Raw genomic sequence first — 11,799 nt, forward strand, 5'->3', positions numbered from 1 at the left:
TACTGAAAACATGAATGACGTGACATATGTCAACATCCATAAGAGGATAATGAGGAAGTACGTGAGCACAGTCGATCTCCATATCTGGTGACCAACACATTGTACTGTAACTTTAGTAAGGACAGGGTGTGAGCTGTTACAACCACAGCCTCTATTTATTTTATTATTTATAATGGAAAATAAGAAAAACATAAACACACCAAAGAGAGGGAGCAAATTACAATTTAATGGACAGGAAATGTCTCTCTTTAGGCTTGTGAAATTCAGTGTTGCATAACGCGGTTCTGCTTTCTATAAATTGCCAGCCACTTCACCTTAAGGGCAGCACATACAGACAACAGAAGAGGCACACACTCAAACAAACTCCCTCCAATAAACATAAATAAGGTACTAAAACGTAGAGTTATATGGAATCTGTAGCTTTCTCATGTCAGAGTGAGAAGAGTAAATGAAACGGTACAAAAGACCTGGATGGTGTGAAGTGTCATTGTTCTGTTTGTGAATGCTGACGAGAGAAGTCAGCGTCATTTGTGTTCTTTTATTGTTCTGCTACTGCAGAGGAACTATATTCATGCTCCTTTTTGAGTCCCACTTACGAACCTGTCTTACCTGTTTCTCTGTCTTACAGTCTCTCCCTCCCTCTCTCTCTCTCTCTCTCTCTCTCTCTCTTTCTCTCTCTCTGTGCGTGTCTCTCTCTCTCTCTCGGCTGTGTGACCCTTCCTACTCCTTGCTATTGACTTGCCATGACTAGCCTCAGGAAAAGTTGCTCAATGTTAATGTTTGACAAGTAGGAAGAAGGGCCTTGGCTGTCTTATCTCTCGGTGTGAGACGACACAACCAGACTCTTCAGATCTCCTTCGACTTCAAGAATTTACAGCTGCTTTGTGAAGGAATTACGTTTTCAGATTAGAGGAAGAACAAACGGAATATACCATGGGTGAGTCTGCAATTTTGTGTTTTCTTGTGCACGTGGAATTTTTTTCTAAGCGTTTGACTTAGCTTCACAGTTTGTTGGAATTAGACGATAAAACACAGAAAACAACATTGAAGTTAATCTGCGTGTTTTGAAAATGATGTTGACTTGATTAAAACTACTTTGATTTGACATACAAATAAGAATAAAGTAGAAGTGTATGAATACCACTGACTAGCAGCTTGACATAGATTGATTGCTTGCATGTGTGTTTGCTGAGAAATGTTAATTACTGTAAAGAAATATTGTCTCCATCCAGAGATCTTTTCATGTCAGCACTTGTTAGCCTTCTTGTTGACTGCTATTATGGAGTCTTGTTGTTCTTTAAAGTTCACTATACTGCAGAAGAATAATGGAATGGAAGATACATACGTCTTCTTACAGAAAGAATGATTACCCACAAAAGAAAAACAATTATGTTTTATCTGCAATAATCCAGATTCGCTCGAAGCCTGTATCCCTTGGCGAGCTTCCAGTGCTTTGGAAATGTCAGGCCACATCAACTTGGGACGCAAGTAGCCAGCCTTTGTGCAATGAATCTAATTTTCTGCCCCATTTACTGCTCTACTGTAGAGGTGCTGGTGCTGATAGACTTCGAGGGCACCATGGGAGACGAGCTCACAATGAGGGCAGGGGATGTGGTCAAGAACGTCACCAAGGCCGGCGAGGAGGGATGGCTGGAGGGGGAGCTGCGAGGAAAGCGGGGCATCTTCCCTGCTAACTTTGTCAAGGTGCGTTAACACACCATTGTACTGTAACTGACAGAGTGTCTGTGTGTGTCTGTGTCTATCCACATGTTACAATATGCCTTGTTTTGGTTTTTCGTTACAGGAGGTGCCAATCTATTTGATAGGTGACAGCAAGAGGGAACCACGAAGCCTTAGAAGTAAGATTGCTAAGTCTTAATTCTAGGCTCTTCATTTTTCTTCACTGTTATCAGCTTATAAAGCATAAAGTAGCTATGCACACACTTTAACCAGAAAAGGTGAAGGGCTTGTCGGCTGATATCTGTTACAAAAAACAAATACTATTAATCCACAATGGTGTTACCCTCTAAATCATTTAATTGGGAGATGTATTAATTCTACCCCGAGTAATATTTTTTATTTGCAGGCTGATATTGGGGAGAAAATCTTTTATATATTTATCTAACTCTTATGACAAGTAAAAGTAATCGAGGCTACATATTTTGCAGTTTAATCATATAAACAATAAATAAAACCATGACACAAATACAAACACATTTCAAATAAGTTGAATTTAACAAATGAACATAAATGCATTGTTTTATCAATCGTTTTAAACATGATAAGATCCAGAGTTAACTGCCTTCTGACCTCGAGTATGTAAAAAGATTCACATACTCGAGTCTGCATTTAATGCAACACAGCCTCCTTATCTCAGCTTGAACGACAGTCAACTTAAAATAGACGATGAAAATATCCGACAATGTTATTCAAACCAGGTCGGGGGGTTTTCTGTTTTAACTGGTGTAAAATCACAAGCGTTTAACATTTGGGGCAGTGTGGTTCATGTACTAAGACGCTATAGCAAGTAAGCAGACTGTAAATATATGTTAACCACATCCTCGCCACACAAAGCCTAATTATAATGTGTGAAAATAGAGTGTATCAGGACCAACCCAAGGCCTTTGAGGGATTAGACATGATAGAAGTGGCAATAAACACTGAGTGCTTTGATTTTCTCCATCAGCATTACCGGAGGATTATGAACTTTACTTGTGTCTATTGATGGGGTTGGTGATTCTTTGTATTTTCAGCAAAGAAGATAAAACAGACGAGGAAATGCGAGGCGGTGTTTGCCTACAGCGCCGTCAATGAAGATGAGCTGGAGCTGGTTGTTGGCGAGACTATTGAGATCATAAAAGAGGTAGAGTCGCTTATCGCTGCTGATACTTTCATATTTGAACTCATAGAACGGAACAGTGACTCAGCACCGCTCTGCTGACGAGTCATAGCAGACTGTAGATTCACCTGGAGCAAAGGAACTTTTCTTGATGGTTCCTGAAGCTGCTCAATGGCCAAATCCTGACTATTATATGTAAATTGGGGTGTTGGTGTTTTCACAGCCAGGCTTCCCTGAGTAAATAACGAGCGTTTTACAAATAAATTTGAGTACAACACTCTCTTTGTCTTTATCCACCAGGCTCACAACATTTTCTCAGACAAACTAGAAGTTTAAGTGTTCAAGTAATCAGAGATCTAACTACTTGATAGTTAACGGGATGACAGTGTTCTGTGTAACAAACTATGCTTATTTTGTCTTTAAAACTATTTTCTCTCATCTTCTTTCCATCTCCCTCTGATATGTTTTACATGACAGATTGAAGATGGATGGTGGATGGGGCTAAAGAACGGCAAAGTGGGAGCATTTCCTTCAAATTTTGTCAAAGAAATCTTTGTTTCCCCTAAAGGTTGGTAAAGCTTTAACATTTAATCCAAACATTAAAGAAACTGCTTAATTCATCATTATCTCTACTCCTTTTTGAAGAATCCAAGCACATTGAGGGGAAGTCGAGACCCAAACTCACAGATGCAGTGTTCACTAAAGAGGTACGTTCCGCAGAAATAACTGTCCAGAAAGACATACGAGACCAATTCCCTTCTACTTAATTTTGTTTTTCTCCCCATGAAGATAACTCAAAAAGCAAGTCTGAGGAGGAAAGGTAAAAAAGGTAAATGTAGATTTTTTTCTTAAGTGAAAATTACTCCAATTCAAATAGTCTTATAGAAGAGTTATGAACTATACTAACCCAAACACCGCGGAGATGTTCTCACATTAGACATGGTTTCTAATTTTCTAATTAGAGGCAACCAAACAGGTTTATTTATTTCCTGACACCGTCAACATGATGCTCATGGTATTTTCCACACTTTTAGCTGACTGGTAATGGGTGGAGTAAATACTTCAAGTACACGTAACCAGTCTTGATTAATCACTGCAGAGAAGATTCAAGTATCCTTCAACGATCAGGCGTTTAAAACCTTTATCTCCAGTTCATCAGGACCTCTTGTAACTTCATCTATTTGTTAGTCATGAGACGGTAACATACAAGGCTGATAAGATTAGTCATCATCGGTGAAGTCGTCTTCTCACATCACACAAAACAATGCCGAAAGTTTCTTGAGGTTACTTAACATGTTATCTTGTCTACTGTGTCTCCTCAGTGGTTGAGTGCTGCCAAGCCATGTTTGACTACAAGGCCGTTGCAGAGGATGAGTTGGATATGAAAAAGGGAGACATTGTCGTGCTGCTGAGGAAGGTTCGAGCACATTTGGTTGACATTTTCTGACCTGTCATGTTTTTTCTAATTATGTCATGCTCTTGACAGCCGCCTCCAGGTGCGACTTCTTTTCTTACAAAGGCTTCTGCCTGTGTGTTATGCCACAAAGGCTTCTGCCTGTGTGTTATGCCATTTTCAGTCCGGCTTAACCAGTTGTGTGGCCTCCAGAGAAATCGTGTGCACAAGACACGTTTAAGTGACACAAATCTGGTATCCGGAATAGCTAGGCGTCACGAAAAAGAAATATCTCAAGTTGATAACAAGGCAGCCATGTTTCGCCTGACCGTGTGCTAACCTCTTGTGCAGACATTTCACGTCCCAGAGGACAGTGGTTTGTTTGAGTTTCTAATGTGACCCTTTAATCTCCATCTGAAGGAAACAGAAGATGAAGGCTGGTGGGAGGGAGAGATAAACGGACGCCATGGCCTCTTCCCTGATAACTTCGTCATGGTGATACCGCCAATGGACAGTCTGAAAGTGAGTGAATCAGGCACCATTTGAAATTGGACCTTCGATGTGTTCAGAGGTGTCAGACTGAGGCAGTTTGCTGCTATTTATAATATTATTTGAGCTACACTTCTACACGTCTTAGTACTGCAAAGTAGCTAATGTATGTTTATCTTCAGCTGACAGACGGCTGACTTCAGCTCCTTGTTTTTAACCTCCAGCCAGTTCACAGTGACTCAGGCTTCTCTTAAATATCCTCTGTTTTGGAATTACTCACTAAAACTTCCCGCAGTGGAAAGAGAGCGTATAGAGATGCCTTCAATGCACAAGGGAGCAAACTTGCCAGCCTGTTGAGTTTTTCCATTTCTGCTCCTCTAGCCTGGGACCACAAGCCAACCGCCTGCACGCAGCATCAGCAAGAAACTCACAGGTAAGAGGACAATGTGATTGATCAGACACAGCAGCACGGGAACATATGCTGGGTGAGATCTCATGTTTTAAAGGTTATCTTCTGGCTCATGATTTCTGGCTGTGGTGCTGTTTTGACTGCCAGTGTTCTGACAGGGATGGCCTGTTGTTTTAGTAGATGGAGAAATTGGCAGCATTACTGGCTGAGCCCTTTTTGGCACGTGGTGTAAAATTGGTCACCTGATCAATGTCTGTGTTACTTAGGCAACTTCAAGCATTTACAGTATATTACATATTCATCCTTTACATTGGTTAATTATTCTTTAAATTTTTTTATTTTCTTGTGTGCTTACTGAATCAACACACAATTTGAAACCATAATTTACACCAGGATCCACAGAAAAAAGATTTGGCCTAAATACTTTTCATACGTTTATTACCAACTTTGAATAAACATATCATTTTTAGTTCAGTTACTTAAAAAAGACTCACTGCACATTAACAGCTTATGAAACAAGAATAGGTAGAAATTACACGTGCAGCCCGCACAAAACAGGATGTGGGCTACGGTTCGAGCTTCAGCTGAGGTGCGCCGTCAGTTTTGCAAATTAAGCAACCTTTTGTACAAAAAACAACAAAAACGTCTCTTGGCTGAAAATATGAAATGCAAACTCATGAAAACATTTGTGGTTAAACAAGCATTAAAAAAAATGGTGCTATGGCCCAAACCAGAGCTGCCACCTGAAATAACTTTATTGCCACTGCTCCTTACAGCATTTGTTTTCCACACAGTATCACTAATTCTCAATAATTCTCACAGGAAGTATCAGACTATAGTGAAACAGGGGGATAGTTAGTCTGGTAATGTGGCACAGTTAAAGAGTCTTGGAGGAAACAAGGGGGTGGAGGTGTAGTGGGGAGGGGGGGAGGCGGCGGAGGAGGAGAGCTCTGTCGCAGAGATTTTCACAACCAACACAAGAAGCAGCACTTGAGCTACTAGTGCTGTGTGGGCTGTTTGTTGAGAGGGAATGTTACACATGCTCTGAACAGTCAAGGTAGGCGTCTCAAGTTCTCATTATTGCTCACAGAGTCCTGTGACTTGTTTTCTTCAGGACGCTGCATTCGAGCAGTTTCACTTCTTGGATTTGTATTTATTTAGCAGGACTGTAAACGGGTTCCTCAACCTTATTTGTGACCGAGTACTTGACCTGCATGGCAAACAGGGATGTCTCAGTTCAACGAGGCTTCTTAATTTAAGCATCTGTTCTCTCAGTCTCCAAAGCAAACTGTCTTATGTGCTTTGTTATTGTGAGTGCCGGTCCCTGGTGAATTTGTTGAGCCCTTCAGGAAACTGTTACTACAGATACTACTGGATACAGCTGCCCTTCTCTGCTGCAGTGATCTTGGCTTCCCTTGGCAAATGCTCTTAAACTAGATTACAATTTAATCAAAGGACCATTAGCAAATAACGTCAAGGAAACCTATAATACAGTTAAAGGGGTGGCGAAGTCAACTTTCGCAGAATGGATAGAGGGGGGGGTCCCTGTGTCCACTCAGCACAGGAGAAGCCCCACCTCCATGAGATGCGACAGCTAACGTTAATTATCAAAGACAAATTTGCTGAGCTTGCATGTCCTTTAATAGCAACAACCTGCTCTGGAATCAAACTGATGACAAGCAAGGGCAGCAGGGAAATGTCCTGCAGACTGAGGGGACCATGAAAGTGCCGACCTAAAGAAACGCTTTCCAGATGGCTGATGGACTCCAAGGGACAATATCTGTCTGACGAATTCCCGGTCACTGCTCCATTGTGTGTGAGGTGAATACTAAATGCAACTGTTTTTGCTTTGAGGTAATTCACTGCTGTTTTTGTTTCCAGGGAAGGCATCAGCGATGGAGAAAGTTGGTCCAGCGAAGACAAATGGTACAAACACCAATGACTTCTTATTATAAAATTACTGGGACATCTTCAATCTGAAAATAAAGTTGTGGACTCATTTGATGACGTTGCTTCACAGATGATAAACCAGAGACGAAGGACCTGAGAAGCAATCCTCCGACGAAAGTCAAGTTGCCATCGTTCAACAAGCCCAGTCCACCTCCAGTCAAAGACAAACCCGCCAAGGTTTCACCCAAGTAAGTGCTGTCAAACCATTCCGATGTTCTCCTGTACTATTAATCTGCACGCACAACCACCTAGCACTTCCACTCCAATTCAGTGACATGAATAGTGATTCATCTGCAACCTTTCCAAAGCTAAGAGCCTTTGGAAAATGTCAGGAACACTTTCTCCTCTTTGGTCTAGCACCGGCCACTGGAGCCTTTAGATGTTCAAGGTTTTGGTCGCCGCCACCAGTTGCCATGGTGTCCTTAAAGAAGAATGCCAGGATGCCCGACCTTTTAACGGCTCAGTGGAAACTCTAGGATGAGTCAGATTCGGGCCTAAACAGACGAGAGCAGCCTATTTCCTGTTTCCTGAGCAAAACACACACACCAACACACACAACTGAGAAAACAAAAAACGGCCCTGTCATGAGGGGGCTGCTAATGAAGAACAACCTTTACTGAAAATTGTTTCCAAGCAAATATGTTTAGGAGCGTTTCCAGTTCCTTTAAAAATCCTTCTAAATGTTATATAAACTCACTCTTCCGGGCTAATTATTGACGAGCCAAACATCAGTTAAAACCCAGCATGTAAAGGTTAAATTGAGTTGTGTGTGTGTGTGTGTGTGTGTGTGTGTGTGTGTGTGTGTGTGTGTGTGTGCTGTAACATATGTAATAGAGCAGATTGAGGCATACAGACTTCAATTCTGCCACGTTTTGCATTGCACCTGCACCCATCAGAGTTTACGAAGCTCAGTTAAAGTTGTTGTTCTCTGAAAATGTGAACCAAAGTCTGTGTACAGCACTAGAACATTTCTCAAAAGTTGGTATTTAAATCTCCAATTTTTTTAACTCTTCTTTTTAGTAGAACCAATGGCCATGTGGCTCCTCTCTCACCAAAACCAGCAGAGGAGAAAGAAACCAACCAGTTTGAAGGACTGGATGTGGAGACCGATAAGCTGAGCCACCCAACAGCAAACAGAGCCAAGCCCCCTCAGAGGAGACCGCCGACGGGCCAGGTCCCCCCCACGCAAGTACGTCCAGTTTAGTGATATCATTTATTGATCACTACATGTTGCTAATGTGCGTCAACAAACTGTTGACCTTTGCAACCTGAGATTATCAAAGCAATAATGACGCCTCTCTCTGCCTCATCTTCTGCGAAGCTTTTTGGGTAAATGCACAGCATGTGATTTCTTTGAAAAGGTCCACAATTTTTTTTTGCCACATTTCATTTTCCACATGGAGCAAAGTTTCCTCGTCAGGTTATTTCTAGCACAACAGAATGTGTTTTCCAAACTATGTCAAAGGTGGTAAATGTGTTCTAGACTAGACTCATTTCCTTGCCTCGCCCATTTTGCACGAGGGTTCAGCAGCCATACAAGCAAGGTTATCGTAAAAAAGGAAGAGATAAGAAATCCTGCATTCGCCCTTTTAGTAGATCAGACTGCAACACAGCCAAGAGATTTGTTTGAGCAAGAGAAAAGGCCCTGGCGATAGACACACCCCAGGTTCTCATGAGCTGCCAACATTCCAATTTTATAATGATGGCAACAAGTTTGGGCCTGATTTCCAGGCTATCCAGAGTCGTTCTGAGGAATAAAGACATTTAAGAATCCTTTTATGGTTTGTACTTTAATACCCAAAGGATAGTTAAAGTGGTATAAAACTGAACTGGCATAGTTTGGAATGGATGTCATTAAAGTTGCTGTGTATTGTCTTCCACAGACTCAGGGTGCCACTGACCAGACAGATTCAGAACTGCTGCCAACAAAGTTCCAACCAGAGAAATTACCTGGCCTGCAAAAGGTGTGTGATGGACTGATTTCTGAGTGCAGTGCAGTACATGTGTTTTTATCTTATTTTAATTTAACACTGGTTCAGAAAGTATGATCATTGTTCAAGTTCCTTGATCTGTGCAACATCTTCCAAATATTTAATGCAGGGTACGGAAAATCTCCTGCCATCACCTGCAAAGCCTGAGCCTCGCCCTAAATCACCGACTCCTGTACGACCAGCACCACCCAAAGTACTTGTGGACAGAAAATCTGTGACCCATATAGAAAAGCCAACGGTGGAAAGCCTGGATGTCGAGATCAGAGAGCTGAGAGTGGCTCTGGAGCTGCTGCAGACACGACACGAGTAAGTGAACACTCATCTGGAGTGTGGGCATATGTGAAACCCGAGCCTCAAGGTATTATTTATACCATTACAGTTGGATTTATGATGTTTGTGGACACACAGGAAGTTACCAATCAAAACCGTCCAGAAAAAATGGACTCAAAAATGTTGCATCTTTGCAATCTCTTGTCTCTTTGGCTGCTTTAATATGAAAATAAACAAAGGCCTGGTTGGATGGTAGGAGCCATGATATGTGCCCCTGTAGACACATAACTTCTTATTGTGGACTCAACATGGGACAGGGTCAAGTATTATGAAAACCCTTATTTGTTTGTATTAAAGCATGTTATATCAGTTTAACTCAGGCACACACAGATTTTATCACATTTCTTTAACAACTGCCAACTTCCATAAGCGCAAGAACACACATTAGGAAACGTTTGGATATTAATTTTGGCTTCAAATATTTTGGCGAGCTAGTTCTAAGACAACACTGAATTCCTCAGAGTGATAGCAGTTTGTGTATAATTTGTTGTGTGTGAGACGTGGACTGTTAAAGTCAAACAGTCATATATTAGAAATGACAATTAACAGTGTATTAATTTTAAGAAAATTTAACAAATGTCTTTTTTAACTGCACGGCATTTATAGTATTTAAGATCCACTACAAACTAAATTACTTCAAAAGTCTTTGTATGGATATTTATCCATTTGACTCAACTTGCAGTGAACAGTGTGGCTGACCTATTTAGACACGAGTGTCTACAGACTCCTTTTTTCATCTCTGCCTCTTTTGATCAGGCAAGACATGCAGGAAGTGAAAGAAGAACTGCGGAAAGAGAGAAGCAAACAACTGATGCTGCAGGTTGGTGAAGCATGTCTTGAGTTTTGCATGCACTCATCCTGCCTGCTAAATATAGCACAGAATTCATGACTGAAATGTTTAATTGTTTAAAATGTCTTTTCTAAACAGGAGGAAGTCAACAGTTTGAAGATGAAGCATTAAATACACACACTGTGACTGGGCAGGCTGTCCGACACTTTTTCGTACAGGCCCTCGAACTGATAATTAAAACAAGTTGAGCAGTTTTCTGACGTGGAGCTGAGAGAAAGAAGACAAGTGAGCTCTTCCTGTAAACCAGTGCTATATTAGAAAGTATATTTGGACATAGGAGGAAGATCCTGGACTGGACCGGACAAGCTTGATCCTCCAAAAGACTTTTAAATTATATACAGAACTGTTCAAGTTATTTGAATGTTGAAAATTAGAAACATTGGTGTAAAGCGGGTTATGCTTGGTTGCAAATTAATGTTTTATATTGTTATATTACAACTGTCACCTCTATCACATTCCTAGGTTGTACTGTACTTTTCACATTTTACATGATACCCAAGCAGAATGTGTAATATAAGCGGCTGTAAATAGGAGAAAATATTGTTTAATTTTGAGTGAGGAGCTTTGTCATCTGAATGTTTATAAGTGAATTACCAAGGTAAAAACATGGAGGTGAATTTCCACATAAGAATGTAATGCTGCATAAATCCACTGAGGGGCACTATATGTCAATTATTCTACATAAAGAGAACCATTAAAACTTTTCAGTGAATGTTGGATTAATGGAAGTAAACTGGTGCTATTAAATTCCCATTAGAAAACTAAAATTTAAATTTAATTCTTTGGAATAATCATGTTGACATTTAGGTTTGGGGAACATGACTGGTGTTAATGGACAATCTTAAAAAACAGCAGGATTCATACAAAGTTTGTGGTGCAATGCTTTCTGCAGTTAAGTGGAAAAGGAATTCCAATGTAACTCAGAAAAACTGACTCACTGAAAATAATGACTCATTGCAATTAATGTGAACATGGGTATATTAAAAATAAAGAGGAATTCTTTGCGGCATTCATGGAGAGAGACATTTAACTCAACCACATTTGGATCCCATCGTCTTCAGAATGCGGCACAGAGATTTGGTTTTGGCTCCGAACGGTGTTAGTAGTGGTGGTGTGTTCCTGTCTAAGCCGAGTAGAGTTGCCCACTATGGAGCACATCTGGACAACATCTGGAGCTCATCAGGGACCCGATGCTCCTGAAACTGCCATGGGAATATACTATTTTTAAAAATGGTGTTGAATAATGGCGACCAAGGGCACATTCCATTTTGGACAAGGGGTGAAATACATGAGGGTAAACAGACAAAGGGTCAGATTATATGTCGTAAATTTGGGAATTATTGACTTTTATGAAAAAAGAATCTTCCTGCAGTAAAGCTACGCAAACACAAGCTGAGATTTTATTTCTTTCACTCAACGACCCCAAAAAGCTTCAATAATCTCAGTGATGATGGACCCTGCTTACACTACAGGCACTCTTCTTAATTATAATGCACCCCTTGTGTGACTAACCTGGAAGAAACGTAGAGCTATCAGCCATAGACAACA

General features: G+C 40.8%; 1 protein-coding gene across 2 annotated transcripts; it reads left to right on the forward strand.

Annotated features, from left to right (window-relative positions):
* Nucleotides 1-631: 631 nt before the first annotated feature.
* On the forward strand, nt 632-11,264 carry sh3d21 (SH3 domain containing 21). Of its 2 annotated transcripts, none has more exons than XM_053432886.1 (17): nt 632-937; nt 1,547-1,704; nt 1,805-1,859; nt 2,754-2,863; nt 3,317-3,407; nt 3,485-3,546; nt 3,629-3,668; nt 4,162-4,256; nt 4,653-4,754; nt 5,103-5,154; nt 7,012-7,056; nt 7,151-7,268; nt 8,104-8,269; nt 8,964-9,044; nt 9,181-9,377; nt 10,158-10,221; nt 10,330-11,264. In XM_053432886.1, exons 1-17 carry the CDS (start codon nt 934-936, stop codon nt 10,360-10,362), a joined length of 1,473 nt encoding a protein of 490 aa, XP_053288861.1. In that variant the 5' UTR covers nt 632-933; the 3' UTR covers nt 10,363-11,264. The 2 variants fall into 2 exon arrangements, with proteins under 2 accessions (XP_053288861.1, XP_053288860.1); XM_053432885.1 differs by having other exon boundaries at nt 644-937; nt 8,101-8,269.
* The last annotated feature ends 535 nt before the right edge of the window (nt 11,265-11,799 follow it).

This window comes from Pleuronectes platessa, chromosome 10, assembly GCF_947347685.1.
Source record: "Pleuronectes platessa chromosome 10, fPlePla1.1, whole genome shotgun sequence".
NCBI lineage: Eukaryota > Metazoa > Chordata > Actinopteri > Pleuronectiformes > Pleuronectidae > Pleuronectes > Pleuronectes platessa.

What these genes read in the sequence shown, in the direction of transcription:
- sh3d21 (XM_053432885.1), top strand. An exon ending in GGAACCACGAAGCCTTAGAA is followed by an intron (nt 1,860 to 2,753) that starts GTAAGATTGCTA and finishes TTGTATTTTCAG; the next exon opens with CAAAGAAGATAAAACAGACG. An exon ending in CCCGCCAAGGTTTCACCCAA is followed by an intron (nt 7,269 to 8,100) that starts GTAAGTGCTGTC and finishes TCTTCTTTTTAG; the next exon opens with TAGAACCAATGGCCATGTGG.